Below are 23,519 nucleotides of genomic sequence, written 5' to 3'. Positions count from 1 at the left end.
ACTTTTTACTACACTGCTTTGGTTGCAGCCAGACCTGGTATTTTCAGCCCTTGAAATATATTCAGCCAGCTCTTGAAATAATGAGTGATGCACACACAAGAGATCCTAGAATTCTAGAAGCAGAAGGACTTTGAGGATCTTCCATTCTGCCCTCCTCATTTTACTGATTGAGAAACTGACCAAGTGAGATAAGACAGTTTATCCATAGCCACCTACTGCATATTAGTAGTAGATATGGAACTATATTCAGCTTTTTTGATAATCACTTGATTATTCCTACCATACTGCCATATCTAAGAAAGATAGTACTTTATAAATTATATTGTTTACTGTTTCTTTCAGCTTTTAACATGTACCCAACTCCTAATATTCTGAATTGTCTGAAAAAAGAGTCTATTTTCTTCTGTTGTAGAGGACAAGAATCCAAATTTTTGGTTCTGGTTTGCTTTAAAACTGGACAGCTGCTTAACTTTTGGCATTTCAATTTCTCATCTGAAAAATTGAGATAAAAATATCTGCTCTGCTTCACGTACACAAGTGATTGTGAAGGGCAAATGAACTAATATATATATAGAAAGGACTTTATAAACTATAAAGATAAAACTGATTCCATTTATGAGTTCACAACCTCTCTCAGTCTTCATCTTCCTGGGCTAAAAAGTCTTAATTCCACAATCTTCCTTCTAAATTTAGTGGAAATTAAATTTGTTTAAATCAAGATTTAAATCAGTAGTCTGGATTTCTTGGTTTAAATATTTTTGTCCCTGTAGAGAATATTAACCTCATTTGATGCAGTGTTAAGTCATTCTTCCCACTATTCCAAGGCGGATATAATTTTATTTATAAGGTACCTATCTTTCTGGTTGAATTAATTTCAGGAGTTACTTATGAAAACTATCAGGGAATCAAATACTTAAATACTGTGTTATGTCACTCACAGTAAATTTCATTGACTCCCTGTTACCTTTCAAATTCTGATATCTTATTTAACGTCAAAGCCCTCTATCCTCTGGCTCCATATAACCTGGACAACTTTATCAACCGTTTACTCTTGATGCAAGTTCTCGCTGTACCTGATGAATCCTGCCTCTGGTGCTCACATCCGCTTCCTCTGTCCCCTTGTCCGGGCTTTTCCTATGATAATCTACTTTCTCCTCGTCAGGACAGTCCAGCTGTGTCGTGCCTTCAGTGTCTGATTTTAGACTTACCTTCTCTATCAAATGTTGTGAGACTAATAACTACTCAGATGAACCACCAATCATTAATGACTAGTCAGCCACAATTATCTCGTTTATTTCCATGCGTAAGATTGGTCTAATATTTTCTTATGATTCTCTAGTTGTTTCCTTGTCTCACCTCTCCAGCTAGTCATGGGTAGGAATCATGTCCTAACACTTTTCTCTTGGTCCTGTGGAACATAGAACAATGCTGGGATCACAGTAAGCCTTTATCATCGTTGGTGGTGCCCTGAATGGACGGTTGACATTTTCAGTAGTCTTCCTGATGATGTTCCCTTCTGGTGTTGTCACCAAAGACTGGAGATCAGCCTCCAAAACGTACCAGTTTGATCTTTTTTTCCCTTAAGGGATTACTTTGTCCTTAGCCACAGTCATGTACCAGTCTATTTGCACAGCCTTTTGTTATTTTCTTCAAGTCTATTGTCTGATTGTGTACAGAGAATAAAATTTCCTGATTTTTGGAGGGAAGAAAACAGACATAGTCTATTTTCATGTGATAATTAGGAAACACCTAAAAAATATGAAATAGAAACACACTTCATAGCATGGCTCAGTTTAAGGTTAATTTGGAACTAGTATTTCTATAATTGTGGGAAACTGAAATGGTTTCTGCTTATAATGGCTATATTTATTTTAAAATTTAAGTATTAGTTATTTTATAGGTCAATTCTGAATGTTGTACACATACATAGCAAGGGTTCAATATGTTTGTTGGGTATGATTTAGTATAGATTATAAACTCTAGGCTATTGAGGGACTTTTTTTTTTTTTTTTTGCGGTACGCGGGCCTCTCACTGTTGTGGCCTGTCCCGTTGCGGAGCACAGGCTCTGGACGCGCAGGCTCAGCGGCCATGGCTCACGGGCCCAGCCGCTCCGCGGCATGTGGGATCTTCCCGGACCGGGGCACGAACCCGCGTCCCCTGCATCGGCAGGCGGATTGTCAACCACTGCGCCACCAGGGAAGCCCTGAGGGACTATTTTGAAAATACATTTTACCAATCCCTAAGCATGTTTTCCTTTTTTATTTATTTCATACTTTATATGTCATTGTATGTTTACAGAAACTTGAGTATTTATAATTTGAGAATGAAAGATATCAATTAGTAGTAATAGTAAAAATATCAACGAGCCAGACTTAAATACAGTTTGACAATAAGGATGCTTAAAATTAAAGTTACATGGTACAAATATTTATATGTTTTTAAATAGTATGAATTACTAAATTTTAAGTATTCATGTAATTATGTAAACATTTAGTTATAGGTTTTGAATGTGTTGTACTTGTGTGTATTGAAAACATATCATAAGAAAATTAACAGTAAAAACAAACTGAAAACTGATCCTGTTTATATGAAATAATAAAGATAGAAATCTTTATATCTTGACTTTTTTCTGGACTGTGTTATTTCATAGCAAGGATCATGGATTAATTTTTGTAGCTTCTGCATTTCCCTTTCCCCAGCCCCAGGATCTAGTACAGTGTGACATTTGGTAAACAACTCATCTATTCTTTGATAAAAGACAGAGTAAATATAACTCTATGCTTTTAAAGATAAAATTATTCTTCCAGTCAAATTATAAGTGAAATTGAAATGGTCTCTCATTGGCATAATATGAAGCTATTTTCTAGTGTTAATTAATTAATAAATTTTGTATTTAATTATAATTTGATACTTCCCCAAATAAATATCGCACACCTGTGCATTTAAGATCATTGACTATTATAATTGCAGTAGTAATTTATAGAAACTGCATTGACAGAGATCAAAATCAATGAAGACGAGAAGTTTTTAAGTATTCAACAAGTTATAGCCCTCAACATATAGTTAATTTTCCAGTCAGTTTTCTTACATCTGTTTTTAGATGTATCATTATACCTTTCTTGCTGTATTGTCACATGCATATTATATATATCTCTAGCTATTAGTTTGAATCTTGCATTTATAATTATTAACAGATTTTAATTCATAGTGTTTATAAAAATGAAATATTTTAGCTTTATAATTAGCATTTTCATTTTACTTTCTTTTGTTCTTCCAAGTTCATATGTTGTACATAAAGTGACTTCAGGCTGTATATTCTTCCAGACTAAGTCAAATATACTATTAAAATATGTCATGAACTTACAGTATGGGTTTAACATTAATTAATAAAAGTGAAAAGAAAGTTGCATTTTTAAGATGCAATTTTTTTTCCATTTAGCCTCAAGGAAATAGATATTCAGAAATAATTAGCATACTGTATACAGTTTTAAATGCATCTAACACACTGAGATTCTTATAATTTCAGGGGTCGGACTGGAAAAATAAGAGTGCAGAGTCTGAAGATTGGGTTGATCTCTCTCTCCAAAGGTCTCTTAGAAGAAAAATACAGATGTATGTAAGACGTTTCTTATACCAATAATGTTTTTAGTAATAATAATGATAATAACAACTTATTAGAGACTTACTTTCTATGATTTGCTAGTAATAATAGCTCCTTTTTTTTTTTTAACCTCGATCATACATGTACGAGGCTAGACAAAGGGTGTCAGTGCAAAGTGATGTGAATTTGTGTGAAATGGAAAGCTGATTATAGGATCAAGATGTGAGGTGCATTGATGGAGTAAGAACTGACTGCAGATTGTATCTCATTTAATTCATAATTGCCCCATAATGTAGGCATTGTGATTTCCATTTTCCAGCTGAAAAAAATAATTCTTGGGATAGGTTAGAAATCTCGTCAAGGCTGTAGAGACAGTGAATCGTGGGGCTAGAATTAGATCGTAGATATTTCTGACTCTAAAGCCCAAACCTTTTCTATTTCCGTATATTTCCAATGCTTAAGAAAATCAGCATGGACTAGAACTGTTATAGTCACAGTGAGACAAATAATTATATTTTATAGTATAAGAAAATAAAGTGATATATTTTTTAGTCTCGTTATATTTGTTCTTATTCACCAAATAAATCAGTGGTGACCTTTTAGCTGTCAGTTAATGAAGGGCATCTTGACATTTGGAAAGGGACAGGTTCGGGAGCCAGGGAGACCTGCCTTCGAATCTCAGCTCTACCACTTAGTGGCTGCTGGATGACTCTGGGCAGGTTACACGATTCCACTAAATACCGACAGCTAAGAGGTAGTAATAAGATTCCCATTTCACATTCCAGGGAGCTGAAATTTAGTGAATTTTCTTCAACAAAGAATGAAGCTACTAATTCTTGCTTTGAAAGCAACTAGAGATCATATGTGAAAAATACCTAGAGATAGCAGTTGTTGAATAAATGGTAGCAATTGCTGCTATGTCTCCAAACTCTTAATTACTGTAAATTTTTTTTTATCTTTTTTTTTTTTTTTTTTTTTGCGATACGCGGGCCCCTCACTGCTGTGGCCTCTCTCCCTGCGGAGCACCGGCTCCGGACGCGCAGGCTCAGCAGCCATGGCTCACGGGCCAAGCCGCTCGGCAGCACGTGGGATCCTCCTGCACCGGGGCACGAACCCGCGTCCCCTGCATCCGCAGGCGGACTCCCAACCACTGCGCCACCAGGGAAGCCCCACTGTAAATTTTTTTGATTTAATTTTATCCATAAAATGTGAGTAAATTGATCCTGCCATGCATAGCCTCATATGATTCTGTACAGATATATCCATACCTTCGAGGGAGAGGGAGAGGGATATTTCATGAATAGAGAGATACCAAAACCAGGAAAATATTTGATCCCAGGTCCTATAAATTTTAGGTTCTTCATCTTCTGTGAACATACATACATTTTAAAATACTTTTATTTTCTGGGATGACTGTGAAGCAATTTGTTTTTGAATTCCAGGGCTAGATCGTGGCGGCTTGTTTTTTTTAGATAGTTTGACAAGAATGTCAGCGAAAATGAAACGAAAAGCTGATTGTAGGATCAGAAGGCGAGGTGCCTTGATGGAGTCAGAACCTAGTAAGCCATATGCAGAAAAAAGCTTTGCACAGGCTTCTGCCTGGTGGCACTTTATCTAGAATTTAAATTGTCTTCAGCATTATAATTGTCAAAAGATACAATTTTCAAAGCAAAAAAGTTATTTCTATAATGAGTGGGAAAGAAAAATGTTAATGAAAACATCAGTGTTTCAAATTAGAAAAGGACTTTAAAAAAAATCAACTGTGATTTGGGGTTTTCATGTGTTCCTAAAAGAATTTAGGGTTCTCTGAAAGTAACAATTATGTTACGCTGCTCAGCTTACTCTGAAAAGAGTGCAAATCCAGCCTCAAAGTTTATCATGAATCTTATTAAAATGCAAGGGTGATCTGTTTTTCTAGATCAACGATGCCTCCTGCCTGTGTTTTTCAAGCTGATTATTGGAGTAATCTGAGGCCAGAAGAAAGAGTTACAACATGATGGCTATAGTTTTAGAGCAAAAACCAAATTCTATGCAATATACAAAAAAATGTCTTTTATCTACACACATACCTTCACACGTATTTCTGAAGCATATAATTTTTCAAATGAAGAGGTATTTCAGCATACATGTACTCATACACTCGTACTACAGTGAACACTCTTTCTACAAATGTCGGGAAACAATACTCTGTATAATTCCACATTGAACTTTCAGATTATAGCAGGGGAAGCAGAAGCCCTGCAATGAAAATTTCTGATATTTAATTTAATCCATGAAGTATGCCATTTAGAACTTAATTAAATAAGAAATCTTTGGGTTGAAATCTTTAAATCTTTCCTCAGAGTACTGAGACTCTGGAAATATTCTGGGGTTTTGTTTTTCTTTTTACTTTGAGGTCCTTAGCAACTCTGATTCCAGTTTTGATTTCCCTAATGGTATCAGAACACTTCCTCATTATTACTTTCTTTGTCGGAATTAATATTCAAGACACTTTGCTCTCCAAACTCAATGGCAGAGGTGCTATTCTGGGTCAGTTGGTATCCAGCTGAACGCTGATTTTGCAATGGCTTGTCAGTGTCTTTACCCCGGTGACACCTTCTTTTCTCTTCGTGCCTTTTTGGGAATGTCCCTTGATTAGGTTCTAACAACACGCTGGCCTTCCTGCTGGTAACTCAGTGGCTTCCTTGCCTCATCAGCAACACATTTACAAAGATCCTTTTGAATGGCCTTTTGCATCTCTTCTGTGATTACTTATTGGAACTTGGGTTTTAGATTGGAACATTCCTCTGATCCATCCACACATCATGATACTCCTTTTCATATCTGACTGTAACATCAACATGTGAACTTTCAGAAGAATTCAGAAATATGTCAGAATGTTAAGGAGTCTTTTCTCTTATGTTTCGTGTGTAGTTTTACGTAAATAGTGGCATAGTAGTATAGCTATCTTCCTCAAAAGAGGAAAGCTGGGCATGCTTGATGTTGCTGAATATGTGCGCTTCTCTCTACAGATTATTATTATTCATATGCATCAACTTTGTATTGACTTAGGAGGCCTCTTCTCAGGAACGGGTTTACAATGAGAATCATAATAAGAATCCTGGATAAATACTTTCTGGCTATGATAGTCTTATTTTTGACAAATGAAAAGAAGCAAGTAGAACTCTAACCATCTTAGAGAACAAATGATAATAAAAATTAAATGTATTTTTATTGAATTTGCTTTCCCAATGTATGCTTATAATTAAAGTCATATTTCATTATAATTACTGTGTCAGTATCACTGAGCTTGGTTTAGTCGTTTGAAAGTTGACAGTGTTAGATCTAGCCTTATTTCCTTAAAAAAAAGGGAATGATACCTTTTGATCTGATATTCATTTATCAGGTATTGTTTGAAAATGGTTTTTAGGATCCAATAAATATTTACTCCCCATTCTTTTTTTCTTGGAAAACTTCACATGAAAACCATTTAGAATTTGTGTGATTTTGAATTTTTAGAACTTGGAAATTTCTTTCCAAAAAGTATTAGTTTCTATAATGAAGTGAATTGTTTTTACATGAAATTTCTCCCTACTCCAAAAGTAACTTATTTGAATATATTAGCTTTGTTGCTGGAAATATGGTAATAATTTCATCTTCAAAATACTGCAAGTGATGAAAAGAAGATAAGCCAATTCTAGAAGGAAGAAAAGAGTTTTTATTTTACTGAATCAAAAAACTTTTAAAACATCTTTTTTTTAATGAATAGAAAAGCCTAAGAACTGTGTGAAAGTATGCATGAGTTTTCATTAAGTCCTTTACATTTGAATTAATGTATTTTATTACATGAAATGATGTAAAAAAATAATTTTTATCGCTAATAAGGAACGAGAGACTGATTGGGCCTAAAAAAATAACCCCTAAAATTAAAGACACCTCCTTATACTGTTTAATGTTTCTTATGCAAAATAGATTTGAGTATAGAAATCTTTAAAAGAAATTAAAATATATATATTCAATGAATATTGAATTTAGGAGTGAATACAAAAAATTGATAAACAAATCTTTTAAAATTTGCTACTTAAGATACATTCATTCCTTTAACAAGTCATAAAGAAAGCTTCTTTTTAGCTGTCTGTCTTTTTCAATCAGAAGGGAAACCTTATAGAGACCACTGAATGAACCCACATGCATACACTGGACCATTTAAAAAGGAAATTTGTATTTATTGGTCTGTTTATATGTATTTACATACTGCAGTAGATCGTTTTAGGAAACATGTAGTTAACCAGTTCCTGATTACAAATATGCAGAATGTTAAGGTTGTCGGAATTCAGGCGACAACTAATGTAATTCACGTCCCCATAAGTTTTTTTTTAAATCTACGTCGTTCATTCCACGTAACCAAAGGTATATTTTACTTAAAATTCCAGAATAGGCAGATGGAGGTTAACCTCTTGCCTCTCCTCCTTGTAGATCTCTTTCAGGAAGTGGCTGGGCCCACAGAAATGTGTGACCAGAGACAGCTTGGCCTGTTACTTCATGATGCCATCCAGATCCCTCGGCAACTGGGGGAAGTAGCAGCTTTTGGGGGCAGTAATATTGAACCCAGTGTTCGCAGCTGCTTCCAACAGGTAAACGTTCATGAAGGATCACTGGTGTATAGAATGTGTGGGGAATGGTATTGAGGATATTCTGAGAAATGGAACAGGGGACTTGGGCTGGAACCAGGTGGTGGAAGACGCTGGTACCATCCCAGTAAGTTTATTTTATTTCTTAAGGCACATTTGATTCAAGGAACAGCAGCCACCTCAAGGAGACTTACTGTTCCTCAAGGGTTAAAACCTCAAATCTTTAACATGTGCCATTAGATTGCTATGATTTGGCCCTACTTTTGCCGCAGCCTCATCTTGTACCACTGGTCCCCTTGAGCTTTCCAGCCGTGCTGTTCCTTCATTCCGGCCCTAGTGCCTTTGGACATGTGCCCTCTGTTTAGAATGTTCTTTCTTACCCTCCACCCACAAACTCCCTTGACATTGCTAATCCTTATTCATTCTTTAGATCTTCCCTTAAATCTCACATCCGCTGAAAATCCTTCACTGACTCCTTCAGATGAGGTTATGTGTCCCTACTATATTCACCTGAATCTCCTCTGCCTTCTTATCATGCTCATTAAAATTGATAATAAAAACATACTGAATTATATAATTACTTGTTTAGTGGTTTTTTTCTTTTATATAAACCTAAGCTCCATGAACAAGGGCTATTTCTTTCTTTTTACTATTGTATCCCTATGTACAGTGCCTTGGACATCATAGCTACTTAATGGATGTTTGCTAAATAAATGAATAAAAATGCCCTGACCTCCCTGTAGGCAAGATTTTTTAAAAATGTAAGTTAAAGATGTTATTGAAATTGTACTCTTTTCTTTGAGAACATATGTACAAAAGGAGAATGATGTACACAAGTTTTATACTGATCTAAGTTACTGATATTAAACTGGAAAAGCACGTTAGTCTCTTTTTTGATGCTTACCGTATAGAAAAGCATTTTAGGAATGCTTCTACCGATGTTATAAGTATGCATAAAGTACAAGCCTACAGATATTTTGCCAAGGCATGTCTAGTGATTTATCATTGCTGAGGAGAAAAATGCTCACACACACCATCTCTTTAAGAAGAATTGATGTTATGGTTTATTACATTTTATAATGGCCCTTTTTCTTGTTTTAGAGATACAAAAAATACCAAGTGAAAATTCTAAATATGATTCTCATATGTTCTGGTTCATAGAATGACCTTGACAACAGCAGGAGAAGGACATTGGTATGAATTTAACTTTGCACAAGTGAAAATTACTTAGTATTAAGATTTAAAGAGAGACCAAGACATTTCATACAATTTATCGTTGATACATTTGGAAATCCTGCAAAGTATATTCATCGTAATGTGCTCCTGCTAGGATGTAACAGGACTGGAGCAGGACAAAGAGATAACAGTTTTTATTGGCATTTATAATGGCCTTCAAGTTTAGGAAGTTATCAGTGAGTCTTTTTTTTTTTTTTTTTTTAAGTGAGTCTTTACTTTCTCAAATGTTTACTGTTTTAGATGAATGAGTTTTATAGTTTTAAAATATCTATGTGAAGAGTACCTAGAGCTGTGTGGGTTTTGGTTTTGGTTTTTAAATCTAAGTCTATTAAGGTATTGGGATTTTTTTTCTTCTTCGTAATGACAATTTCTTCTTTTTCTCTTTTTAAATTTTAGAATTTTTTTTCCTTGAAGAACCTTAAATATTTAGTGATTTAACTGACCTAGAAAGAGTTATATAAACTCTGTTTTTACTTTTATACAGATTTTCAGAAGATTTTGAAGCAACAACACCTGTTGCAATTTAAATGAAGACATTTTCTTCACTTTTAACATTTTTGTTTCTTCACCAGAATAACAACAAGCCAGAGATAAGTGTGAAAGAGTTTGTAGACTGGATGCATCTGGAACCACAGTCCATGGTTTGGCTGCCGGTTCTACATCGAGTGGCAGCAGCTGAGACTGCAAAACATCAGGCCAAATGCAACATCTGTAAAGAATGTCCAATTGTTGGATTCAGGTAGGCTGATTTACTACCAGTGGTGGTAGGAGGCTATTTTCTCTTCTGTTTGTATAGTTTCAGTGTATGCCCATCATTCCTTCCCACTTACACCCATTTGGGGGTTTGCCTCCTGAAGAAATGGGATGCTTTTAGCATATTCAGTCCATCTGAAAGTGGCATTCCCTCAAAAAGCCAATACGTGAAGCTTATTTTATTATTGTTATTTATACTGTTTTGCTCCAGAACCAGAGATCTTTCTGAGTTTCTATTTACATAGGTTACAGAAGTGTTCATGCATAATAATTGCATGACTCATTATACATATATGACCCTGATGGAATTTGGTGATTTTCTAAGACTTTGGGGTCAAACTTGGTAAGCAGGAGTTTAGCATTTAAATACTAACTGAGAAGTAATCAAATGACTTCATGTTTCTTCGGCCAAGTTTGGCGTGAAGTACATTAACCCGACTTTCACACAAGAAGCCTTTGTCAGGGAATTTTGAAACTCATTTTTTATTGATGGTATAAGTGATATTTTAAATTTTGACGTCAAAATTTAAATTTTGATGTCAAGCTAATAAACATAACTTTTTTCTTCTTTCATTTTGCATTCACATTCAAACATTACAGAAAATCTTCTAACATGGATATTTGTCTTCTCATTATGTTGAAACAGATGAAAACATGTTTTAGAGACTTCAACTACAAAAATTTGCTTTTTTCCTCACTTGGAAGATGGTTTCCTTAATTTCCTTTGTGAAATTTAAGATTCTATTTGTTCTAATTTGGAGCTAAAATACTAAATAAGCAAATTCCACATTTGTAGCCAATATAACTTTTATTTTGATGGTGATTTGGATGAATGAAATTCCTTACCACAAGTGAGTGTTTTGGACTGTATAATAGGCTTTCAAGCCAATGAATTTTCCTTTCTTCTCTCTAGGTATAGAAGCCTAAAGCATTTTAACTATGATGTCTGTCAGAGTTGCTTTTTTTCGGGTCGAACAGCAAAAGGTCACAAATTACATTACCCAATGGTGGAATATTGTATACCTGTGAGTACTGAGCCAGTGTTTGTTTATTTGGTTTTGCTTTAACATATTGCTTTTGAATTAGCTAGTGTCTAAAAGTATTCTGTTTATTTAGACTTAACTTTATTTGGAAAAAAATCCCTTTCAAGATCACTTAACCATATATTTTTTGTTGCTTTGTTTTCTTTTAAGCAAATACATTATGTTGAATTTGTTAGCACAGAACAACTATACTTTTTTCAGAAAAATTAATTTATTAAATTTTATTTACATCTGTGTTTTAATATTAAACGTAGCATTCTTGGTAGCAAACTCTTGTGGTACGTGGGCCTCTCACTGTCGTGGCCTCTCCCGTTGCGGAGCACAGGCTCCAGACGCGCAGGCTCAGCGGCCGTGGCTCACGGGCCCAGCCGCTCCGCGGCATGTGGGATCTTCCCGGACCGGGGCACGAACCCGCGTCCCCTGCATCGGCAGGCAGACGCTTAACCACTGCGCCACCAGGGAAGCCCCAAATCCCACTTTTTCACAAAAACAGCTTAACTCTTACTTTGTGTGTGAAATCTTCCCAAATTCTTCTAGCTTCCCCTCACCAAAACACATCATTCTGTGGCCTCTAACAGTAGCCCCTACTTTACCAGTTAGTATTTGATTCCGTGTTATCTTGTATTGTTTTCTGTGTTGGTGTTTTTGCCTCCTCAACTATCTTTTTAATTCCTTGGGACAAGGATGACTCATACTTTTCTTACTATGCTTAGTTAATTCTGGTACATAATGTGCTCATATCTGACATTATAAATACTATTTATAGAATATTAAAGCTGGAAAGAATCTAAGAAATTAACTCATCCTTATTTTTTTTTAAAAAGACTAAGTCTTAGAGAAGGTAAGGATTTGTTCAAAGTTAGTGGCTTGGATTTAGCGGTTTAACTCCATTTGGGGAATTTTCTGTATGCTTGCTGGAATATTATATTTGTTGAGTACCTGTTATATACCAGGCATTTTGCTGGGGACTAGAGATACAGAAAACATATAATGAAAGAGAAAAAGAGGTCTTTATGTGGACAGATTCAACAGGACTATATATTTTTTTTGAAGAATAAGTAAGCTTATGGAGCAAGATAATATTTAAATTTTTTTCTTGTTACCTGTGCACTGTATGTTTGAATTCTGGGATTAACATTTATTCTCAAAATAGTTACATTTTATATTAAAGATATTCAAATTTTAAGTTTCTTTTTTATTGGAATAAGAGTTTATGATCATTTAATTTCACAGTGAAAATTACCATAATTGGATCTTTTTTAAGTCTATATTCTCTGTTTTAAATAACCAAATTTAATTCAAATTAGAAGCGTTTTTATATGGTAGGGCATAAAGTAGATAGTTCTTTAAATTAGAGAGGGAGGGTGATGAATTTCACATATGACTTATAAGAGTTCATGCAATTGCTGACAGTGAGAGAGAGCTGGATAGGGTTAAATATGAATGAAAAGGGAATGCTACTGGGGGGAGGCATGAGTCACCAAGAGGTGAGTAAATTGACTGCTCCATTGCCACAAGAGTGCAGCTGAGGTTGGTTGGCAAGGATTTGCAGTCCGTGACTCCATCATTGCTCAATGGCTTTGAAATTAAAAGATGGCAGGTACGATTGAAGGCCACGGGCTTCACGATTCAGAGGTGTTAATGGTACTGGGATTTATTTGGGCTATCCTCATGTTGAAGAAACCAAAGGGGGTTGAGGGGCTAGAGATCAAGATGATGGGGGCAAGAATTAGGAGTAAGAGGCAGAAGGTTTGAGTTAGTGAAAGTTTTTTCCAAGTTAAAGATTTGAGATTGAAAGATGTTTTGAGATGTTAAGATGATGAAAGATGTTATGATGAAGCCTGATGTGTGGGCAGACCCCAGTATGTGATAGAAGTGGGACATAGGAGGTTTTGGAGATGAGATGGTGTTTAGAAGATCATCAGTTTGTCTTTAGAAGTGACAGATGATAGCGGCGTCTGGCCAAGTGCTGTCAAAGGGGAACGGATAGGCATATCGATTTTAGTAGATGTTAAAGCTGAGGCTAAGGGGGAAATAGTGTAAACCTCCTTTATTCTTGGCCTTTGATTTTACAGCCCATGATGGAGAGGATTGTAGGGGAGATAGTGTTATCATGGGAGCAACAGTACTCATCTCGTTCATAACTGCAATATGAAATTGCAGTTATGAACAACATGTAGGGGAATGTGTTCATAAGTAGACACAGAGTCATGCTAACAGCTAACAGGAAAGAAAAGTAATTAGAGGCTGTATGCATCTGCTGAGGGGCAGTGGCCCAATACATGTAGGAAAAGTGGGGAAGTGGGGAAAGTCAATAGAGAGAATACTTACCCATTGGTAAATATAGCTATCAGGAACTGAAGCATTAGCCCAGATAAGAAGATGATTTGAGAGTCATGTTAGCTCAGGTAGAAGGGATGAGATATTTGTAAAATTTTATTGCTAGAAAGGTCAGCAACGTCAGCTACTCCCAGCATTCAAATTGTTAGGGATGGAATCATTGCAAAATTCTCTGCTTATGAACTGAGTTTGGACAGGACTAGTTTGTTCTGAGAGTTTCGTTGAGATTTTGGTGAGAAGAGAGGAGGACGGGAAAAGCTTATTAAAAGTTAACAACACTTAAAACAGTTTGTATTGCATTTTTGCAGTTTTTAAACAAGTGCATGTTACTTTTTTTTTTTTTTTTGCGGTATGCGGGCCTCTCACTGCTGTGGCCTCTTCCATTGTGGAGCACAGGCTCCGGACGCGCAGGCTCAGCGGCCATGGCTCACGGGCCCAGCCGCTCCGCGGCATGTGGGATCCTCCCGGACCGGGGCACGAAGCCGTGCGCCCTGCATCGGCAGGCGGACCCCCAACCACTGCGCCACCAGGGAAGCCCACATGTTACTTTTAAAGTATCAGGTTCAAGTATCTTCTTGTCAATATTGGTTAATATATAGGGATATAAAACAAAATTTCAACTTCTGGGAAATTAAATGCATAAACATTCACATTATAGGGGTCCCAGAAGGAGAAGAGAGAGAGAAAGGACCCAAGAAAATACTTGAAGAGATTATAGTCGAAAACTTCCTTAACATGGGAAAGGAAATAGCCATCCAAGTCCAGGAAACGCAGAGAGTCCCAGGCAGGATAAATCCAAGGAGAAATACGCCAAGACACATATTAATCAAACTATCAAAAATTAAATACAAAGAAAAAACATTAAAAGCAGTAAGGGAAAAACAACAAATAACATACAAGAGAATCCCCATAAGGTTAACAGCTGATCTTTCAGCAGAAACTCTGCAAGCCAGAAGGGAGTGGCAAGACATATTTAAAATGATGAAACGGAAAAACCTACAACCAAGATTACTCTACCCAGCAAGGATCTCACTGAGATTCAATGGAGAAATTAAAACCTTTAGAGACAAGCAAAAGTTAAGAGGATTCAGCACCACCAAACCAGGTTTACAAATGCTAAAGGAACTTCCCTAGGCAGGAAACACAAGAGAAGGAAAAGACCTACAATAACAAACCCAAAACAATTAAGAAAATGGTAATAGGAACATACATATTGGTAATTACCGTAAATGTAAATGGATTAAATGCTCCATCCAAAAGACACAGGCTTGCTGAATGGATACAAAAACAACACCCATATATATGCTGTCTACAAGAGCCCCACTTCAGACCTAGGGACACATACAGACTGAAAGTGAGGGGATGGAAAAAGATATTCCATGCAAATGGAAATCAAAAGAAAGCTGGAGTAGCAATACTCATATCAGATAAAATAGACTTTAAAATAAAGAATGTTACAAGAGACAAGGAAGGACACTACATAATGATCAAGGGGTCAATTCTAGAAGGAGATATAACGATTATAAACATACGTGCACCCAACATAGGAGCACCTCAATACATAAGGCAACTGCTAACAGCTATAAAAGAGAAAATCGACAGTAACACAATAATAGTGGGAGACTTTAACACCTCAGTTACACCAATGGACAGATCATCCAGACAGGAAATTAATAAGGAAACACAAACTTTAAATGACACAATAGACCAGATAGATTTAATTGATATTTGTAGGGCATTCCATCCTAAAACAGGAGATTACACTTTCTTCTCAAGTGCACGTGGAACACTCTCCAGGATAGATCACACCTTGGGTCACAAATCAAGCCTCAGTAAATTTAAGAAAATCGAAATCATATCAAGCATCTTTTCTGACCACAACATGAGATTAGAAATCAATTACAAGGAAAAAAAAGTAAAAAACATAAACACATGGAGGCTAAACAATACGTTACTAAATAACCAAGAGATCACTGAAGAAATCAAAAAGGAAATCAGAAAATACCTACAGACAAATGACAACAGAAACACGATAATCCAAAACCTATGGGATGCAGCAAAAGCAGTTTTAGGAGGGAGGTTTATAGCAATACAATCCTCCCTCAAGAAGCAAGAAAAATCTCAAACAATCTAACCTTACACCTAAAGGAACTAGAGAAAGAAGAATAAACAAAACCCATAGTAGAAGGAAAGAAATCATAAAGATCAGAGCAGAAATAAATGAAACAGAAACAAAGAAAACAATAGCAAAGAGCAATAAAACTAAAATTAAAAATGAAAAAGGAGAAGTTACAATGGATACCGCAGAAATACAAAGCATCATAAGAGGCTACTACAAGCAACTCTGTGCCAAAAAAATGGACAACCTGGAAGAAATGGACGAATTCTTAGAAAGGTATAACCTTCCAAGACTGAACCAGGAAGAAATAGAAAATATGAACAGACCAATCACAAGTAATGAAATTGAAACTGATTAAATATCTTCCAACAAACGAGAGTCCAGGACCAGATGGCTTCACAGTTGAATTCTATCAAACATTTAGAGAAGAGCTAACACCCATCCTTCTCAAACTCTTCCCAAAAATTGCAGAGGAAGGAACACTCCCAAACTCATTCTACGAGGCTACAATCACCCTGATACAGAACCAAAGATACTACAAAAAAGGAAAATTACAGACCAATATCACTAATGAATATAGATGCAAAAATCCTCAAGAAAATATTAGCAAACACATTGAAAGGATCATACACCATGATCAAGTGGGATTTATCCCAGGGATGCAAGGATTCTTGAATATATACAAGTCAATCAATGTGATACACCATATTAACAAATTAAAGAATAAAAACCATATGATCATCTCAATAGATGCAGAAAAGTCTTTTGACAAAATTCAACACTGACTTATGATAAAAACTCTCCAGAAAGTGGGCATAGAGGGAACCTACCTCAACATAATAAAGGCCATATATGACAAACCACAGCAAACAACATTCTCAGTGGTGAAAAACTGAAAGCATTTCCTCTAAGATCAGGAACACAACAAGGGTGTCCACTCTCACCACTATTATTCAACATAGTTTTGGAAGTCCTAGCCACAGCAATAAGAGAAGGAAAAGAGATAAAAGGAATACAGATTGGAAAAGAAGAAGTAAAACTCACTGTTTGTGGATGACATGATACTATACATAGATAATCCTAAAGATGCCACCAGAAAACTACTAGAGCTAATCAGTGAATTTGGTAAAGTTGCAGGATACAGAGTTAATGCACAGAAATCTCTTGCATTCCTCTACACTAACAACGATAGATCAGAAGGAGAAATTAAGGAAACAATCCCATTCACCACGGCAACAAAAAGAATAAAATACCTAGGAATAAACCTACCTAAGGAGGTAAAAGACCAGAAAACTATAAGACACGGATGAAAGAAATCAAAGACGACACAAACAGATGGGGGGATATACCATGCTCTTGGATTGGAACAATCAATATTGTGAAAATGGCTATACTACCCAAAGCAATCTACAGATTTAATGCAATCCCTATCAAATTACCAAAGGCATTTTTTACAGAACTAGAACAAAAAATCTTAAAATTTGTATGGAGACACAAAAGACCCCGAATAGCCAAAACAATCTTGAGGGAAAAAAATGGAGCTGGAGGAGTCAAACTCCCTGACTTCAGACTATACTACAAAGCTACAATAATCAAGACAATATGGTACTGGCACAAACACAGAAATATAGATCAATGGAACAGGATAGAAAGCCCAGAGATAAACCCACACACCTATGGTCAACTAATCTATGACAAAGGAGGAGAGGATATATGGAGAAAAGACAGTCTCTTCAATAAGTGGTGCTGGGAAAACTGGGCAGCTACATGTAAAAGAATGAAATTAGAACACTCCCTACACCATACACAAAAGTAAACTCAAAATGTATTAAAGACCTAAATGTAAGGCCAGACACTATAAAACTCTTAGAGGAAAACATAGGAAGAACACTCTGTGACATAAATCACAGCAAGATCTTTTCTGAGCCACCTCCTAGAGTAATGGAAATAAAAACAAAAATAAACAAATGAGACCTAATGAAACTTAAAAGCTTTTGCACAACAGAGGAAACTATAAACAAGATGAAAATACAACCCTCAGAATGGGAGAAAATATTTGCAAAGGAATCAATGGACAAAGGATTAATCTCCAAAATATATAAACAACTCATGCAGCTTAATATTTTAAAAACAAACAACCCAATCAAAAAATGGGCAGAAGACCTAAACAGACATTTCTGCAAAGAAGACTTACAGATGGCCAAGAGGCACCTGAAAAGCTGCTCAACATCACTAATCATTAGAGAAATCAAAACTACAATGAGGTATCACCTCACACAGGCTAGAATGGGCATCATCAGAAAATCTACAAACAGCAAATCCTGGAGAGGGTGTGGAGAAAAGGGAACCCTCTTGCACTGTTGGTGGGAATGTAAATTGATACAGCCACTATGGAGAACAGTATGGAGGTTCCTTAAAAAACTAAAAATAGAATTACCGCATGACCCAGCAATCCCACTATTGGGTGTATACCCTGAGAAAACCATAATTCAAAGACACATGTACCCCAATGTTCATTGCAGCACTATTTACAATAGCCAGGTCATGGAAGCAACCTAAATGCCCATCGAGAGACAAATGGATAAAGAAGATGTGGGTTGTGTGTATATATATATATACACACACACATACATACATACATATACCCAATGGAATATTACTCAGCCATAAAAAGGAACGAAATTAGGTCATTTGCAGAGATGTGGATGGACCTAGAGACTGTCACACAGAGTGAAGTAAGCCAGAAAGAGAAAAACAAATGTCGTACATTAAAGCATGTATGTGGAATTTAGAAAAATGGTACAGATGAACCGGTTTGTAACGCAGAGAGAGAGACACAGTTGTAGAGAACAAACATATGGACACCAATGGGGGAAAGCCGGGGCGGGGGGTGGTAGGATGAATTGGGAGATTGGGATTGGTATATATCCACTAATATGTATAAAGTAGATAACGAATAAGAACCTGCTGTATAAAAAAAGAAATAAAATAGAAAAACCCCAAGATTTAATACTTTCAGTATTTTTAGAAAATGTAGAAAATCATTTTTCTACTGGAAAAATAGAAAAAGTTTTCTTTTTAAAGTTAAAAGTGAAATAACTTCTTTACAACTGTATATGGTTGGCAAGAAACAAACAAAAACAAAAAGGAAATACTAGAAATAGTTGTTTTGTCCACCCCTCTCCACTCCTGCCAACATCAATGTATTAATAAGACTATAAACATCAAATATAGAAAATGCTGATTCATTCTTTGGAAAGCTCTCCATTGAGTTAGTGTAGTTTGTTTCTGGCAGTCTTACTTCTTCAGATGAGACTTGAGATGTTTGCCAGTATGCTGAAAGCGCAACCTCATTGCTCTTTCTCTGATCTCAGCATCCTAAGGTGGGTTTTCGGTTCTTGCCCACTTACATTATTTTCCCAGTAAGTTGAGTGCATTTACATTGTTGTTAGCTTTTTTTAAAATCTTTCTATTTTATTTTATTATTTTTGGCTGTATTGGGTCTTCGATGCTGCACGGGGTCTTTTTCCTCTGGTTGCGGCGAGTGGGGGCTACTCTTCATTGCGGTGCGCAGGCTTCTCATTGCGGTGGCTTCTCTTGTTGTGGAGCATGGGCTCTGGGCACGCGGGCTTTAGTAGTTGGGCCACACAGGCTCAGTAGTCGTGGCTCACGGGCTCTAGAGTGCAGGCTCAGTAGTTGTGGTGCACGGGCCTAGTTGCTCTGTGGCATGCGGGATCTTCCCAGACCAGGGCTCGAACCCGTGTCCCCGGCATTGGCAGGTGGATTCTTAACCACTGTGCCACCAGGGAAACCCTGTTGTTAGCTTTTAAGGTGACATTTGAGCAAAATCCATTTTACTTTGGATGACTCACTACTTATTCTTGACCCTTTGATGATTCTGTTAATGCTAATTTTTTAGTTTCATATTTTTCCATTAGAACTGGTAAGACTCTGAGCTTATCTTACTAATTTCATCCTACCTATAGAATTCAGTGTGTCTCAATTTCAACTTGTTGAAATCTAGGAAACTTAAAGCAAAACTGAGAGGTTGTTTTGCAATTTTTAAAAAACTATTGGAACGTCTTTAAGATAAGCCCTGTGATAATGAAATGTTCTTTTAGAAGTATGCATCTATCATTTGGGACTATTGACTTCTATATGTAAGACGTAATTCCTGCTAATGAGGGTATTGTTCAACAGTGATTTTTGTATTTGTGCATGATACAAATAATAATTATTCTGCTCATGTGCCAAAGACTGTGTTGTTTCTTATGTAATCTTGGTTTTCCTCCTTGTTCTTCCTTGTTTTCCTCTGTCTATAATTTATGCATATTTGTAGTTAAGTTAAAACTCTAATGTTGGGAGTATGTGTTAAGGAATTAGGTAATAGTGCCATCCCAAGTCATGAATTGACCAAAGAAATTTTGAGGAGATTTAAAATGAATATGGCTTTGTTTTTTTATTTGTAGTCCTCTAACTCTAAATTTTGCTCTATATGAAGTCTGTATTTGTTCCCAATCAAGGAGTAAAACAGAGGAAAATTTAAAATACCCCCAGCTTTGGTTGGCAAAATAGAACTCAAGAGTGAAAAATCATCTCATACCAGCTTACACAGGATTTTTTGGGATTTGGATAGAGAGTTACATGGACAGACTTACGCCAGGCTACATTTTATAATTCAGCAACACTTTTTAAATGATTGATTTGTACTAAGTTGGTGGGGAGCCAGTCAAGAACTAACTACTTAGCATTATCCAGATAAGTTTTCTTTATTATCTCACTGCTTCTTAATAGCAGCATAACAGAGGAAAGTATATTTTAAAGTATTCACATACCCACTTGTCTGTGTAGGTTCAGTTTTTAAATGTTTTTCACAGTGAGTCACCTTCATTAGATTTCCAAAAATGACAATTTGAAGGACAGTCCTCATTTGGATGTGAGAGTTCTTATGTGCTTGTTAAAAATGAGTCCAGAAGGATTTGGGGGAGATGGTGGTAGCAGTGGCTTCAGAGTTTTCAATCTCTTTTGCCTTTGCCATTTTCTTCCCATTTGTAAAGTAGTTACATAAAAAGAGACAGAGATCTAGACAGCAAAACCAAACCTCTGGATAATATTTACAACAAAACTAGGTAATGGGATATCCCCCAAATAAATCTAGATGGTAACAAACCACCACCAGTCACAAAATTTGCTACATATTGTTGGGGAGGAAAAAATTTACCTCTACCCGTCTAGGTTCTTCTGACTGGTCTAATAATTAAATTGACGTGAGACAGACTAACAAGAGAAAAATCAAAGTTTAATTTTGTGCATATGAGAGACTCAAAGAAGTGACTAAAGCAGGCAGTTTTGTACCTTTTAGGCAAAAAAACCCAATAACTTTGTGAAGAACTGACAAGACAAAGAAACTTAGGCTTGGCTACCAATTACAGAGGAATCCCACAGGTTTGGGGCCTGTGGTTCCCACAGGTTTCTCAGCCTTGAATTCCCTATTTCTAGCCATAAGGATGTTTCTCTGTGTCGTGGCGCAGGGAGGGTACCTTTTACGTGGGAGATTATTTCCTGCTTTCAGGGGGACAAAGCGTAGGGTCAGACTGTTCTTGCCCTGGCTGTTTCTCAATTAATTTAAACTAATCAATATGCCCCCTTTGGCATATTTTGGGGTAACAGAACATAGGAAAGAGTTAGAAATAAAAGAAAAATAATTTCAGAAATTAAGACTAATTAATTTTAGTCTTAATAAACAGAGCAGATAAATACCATAAAAGAAATAGAAGGTGAATAAGAGGCAAACCTTAAAACTTAAAAAGAAGTGAAGAAAGCAATATAAGGGATTCAAGAGAAAATGACAAATACTGAAGACAGGCCAAAAAAAAAAGGACTGGAAGTATGGATAATATGAGTCCCTGAAGAAGAAACCCAAGATAAGGTAGAACAAATACTAAAAATAAAAATTAAAGGGATTTCCCTGGCGGTCCAGTGGCTAAGACTCCATGCTTCCACTGCAGGGGGCGTGGGTTTGATCTCTGATTGGGGAACTAAGATCCTGCATGCCTCATGGGGGGGCCAAAGATAAAAAATAAAACAATAAAATAAAATTTAAAAAGAAGGAAAACTAATCAATTCTACTTCCAAAAAAATCTTTTTGAAGAAAATCTTTCCTCCCTCAAAAAAAAAAAAAACCCAGAAGAACAAGAAAAAGTGAATCTGTATACTGAAAGAGTATATTATGCCTGAGAACACTAACTCAGAATGATCAGCACTATGACATATTCTGGTAAAATTAATGGACTTTAAAATTTAAAAAAATCCTTTGGTCATTTAAACAAAAGGAAAAAATGACTTAAAAAGGAAAGAAAATTAAATAACCATCAGACTTTTCAACTGCAATACTTTATACCAAAAGAAAATGGAGGAACATACTTAAGAAACTCAAGGGAAAAATATATGAGCTAAGGATTTCATGTCCAGAAAAACCAACTTTCTAGTAACTAGCAAAGGACACAGGAAATGCATCATCAACATGTAAGAGCTCAGGTAATATTGGTCCTATGAGCACTTCTTGGGGAATTTGTTAGAGACCAAAGTAACTAGAGACATAACATCCAACGGACTGATGTTGGAGATGTTGGAGGACTGACTGACGGAGAGCATAACATCCTACGGACTGATGTTGGAGATGTTGGAGGACTGACTGACGGAGAGCATTAACTATATTGTTACCAGTAGAACTTAAACTAAATGGGACAGCAAGGAAGAGGCTCCTACTGGCCAAAGATGGGACAGTTTGAGCTTCAATAATGATAATATAGTTGACCCTTGAACGCAACAACCTCCTGGAGAGTGGAAAATCCACGTAACCTTTACAGTGGGCCCTCCACATCCACGGTTTGTGTAGTGCTATAGTACATATTTAGTGAAAACAATCTGTGTATGAGTGGACCCGCGTCATTCAAACCCGTGTTGTTCAAGGGTCAACAGTAATTGCAATAGATCAAAACTCATCAAATATGTTAATGTATGAATTCATAATGATATTTTAAAATAATTTAAAATTGGTCTTCTTTGGAAGATGGTAGGAAACCAATTCATTACAGGGAAAATTGGTCAATAAAAGTGAAAAATCAAACATGTAATCCTGCCTTTCCTGAATCAACTTTACTATTGAGTGACTAAATGGATGAGGGGGATGTCCTTAAAAATTTTTTTCAACTAAAAATGAATGGTAGAATTAGAATATCACCATTTTAAAGCCCTCATTGGATGGATATAGGCATTTAGCATGAAAGCTACTAGGATTATGTAAGAGAGATGACCACACATCATGTGTCTCCTATAATCCTACCAAACACCACTGATAATCTTGCCAGAAGAGCAAACGTGAGTCTCACTGAGTCTCATGCATTCTCTGGATCCAGCTGCCAATTTGCAGGATATCCAAAGGAACATGCTAAACTGCACCAAAAATATGCAACCAGCAAAATTCTACTCTTGAAAACTTCACAGGTTGAATTGCCTGAGTTTCCAACAGAAAAATTGTAATGAAATGGCAAGTATGAAGAAGAAATCTGGTAGACTAAAAGTGACTTAAAATATATCAGATTTTTAAAAATGAGCTAGACTAAACTATACTATCTAGAGACAAACATTGGAGTGATGAAACTATTTTTAAAACACAAGGAAGTTATTGTAAAAATGAGGATGCTGGTTTTAGAGAGGTGGGAAGCAGTTATGACTGGAATGAGGCTTCTCAAATGTCCAACAAAGTTCAATTTCCTGGGCTTCCCTGGTGGTACAGTGGTTGGGAGTCTGCCTG

General features: G+C 36.2%; 1 protein-coding gene across 12 annotated transcripts in view; it reads left to right on the top strand.

Moving 5' to 3' along the window:
- The window catches only part of UTRN (utrophin), a 492,142-nt gene that overhangs the window by 429,802 nt on the left and 38,821 nt on the right, over positions 1-23,519 (top strand). For all 12 annotated transcript variants that reach the window (XM_067701862.1, XM_067701864.1, XM_067701861.1 and 9 more), the window contains 4 exons: positions 3,528-3,613; positions 8,058-8,215; positions 10,021-10,187; positions 11,115-11,226. In XM_067701862.1, the coding sequence (XP_067557963.1) occupies positions 3,528-3,613; positions 8,058-8,215; positions 10,021-10,187; positions 11,115-11,226 (523 nt within the window). The remainder of the gene's footprint in view (positions 1-3,527; positions 3,614-8,057; positions 8,216-10,020; positions 10,188-11,114; positions 11,227-23,519) is intronic.

This window comes from Pseudorca crassidens, chromosome 13 (genome assembly GCF_039906515.1).
Source record: "Pseudorca crassidens isolate mPseCra1 chromosome 13, mPseCra1.hap1, whole genome shotgun sequence".
Classification (NCBI taxonomy): domain Eukaryota; kingdom Metazoa; phylum Chordata; class Mammalia; order Artiodactyla; family Delphinidae; genus Pseudorca; species Pseudorca crassidens.
The sequence above is the reverse complement of the archived record's forward strand: the minus strand, read 5'-3'. Positions and strand labels throughout refer to the sequence as shown.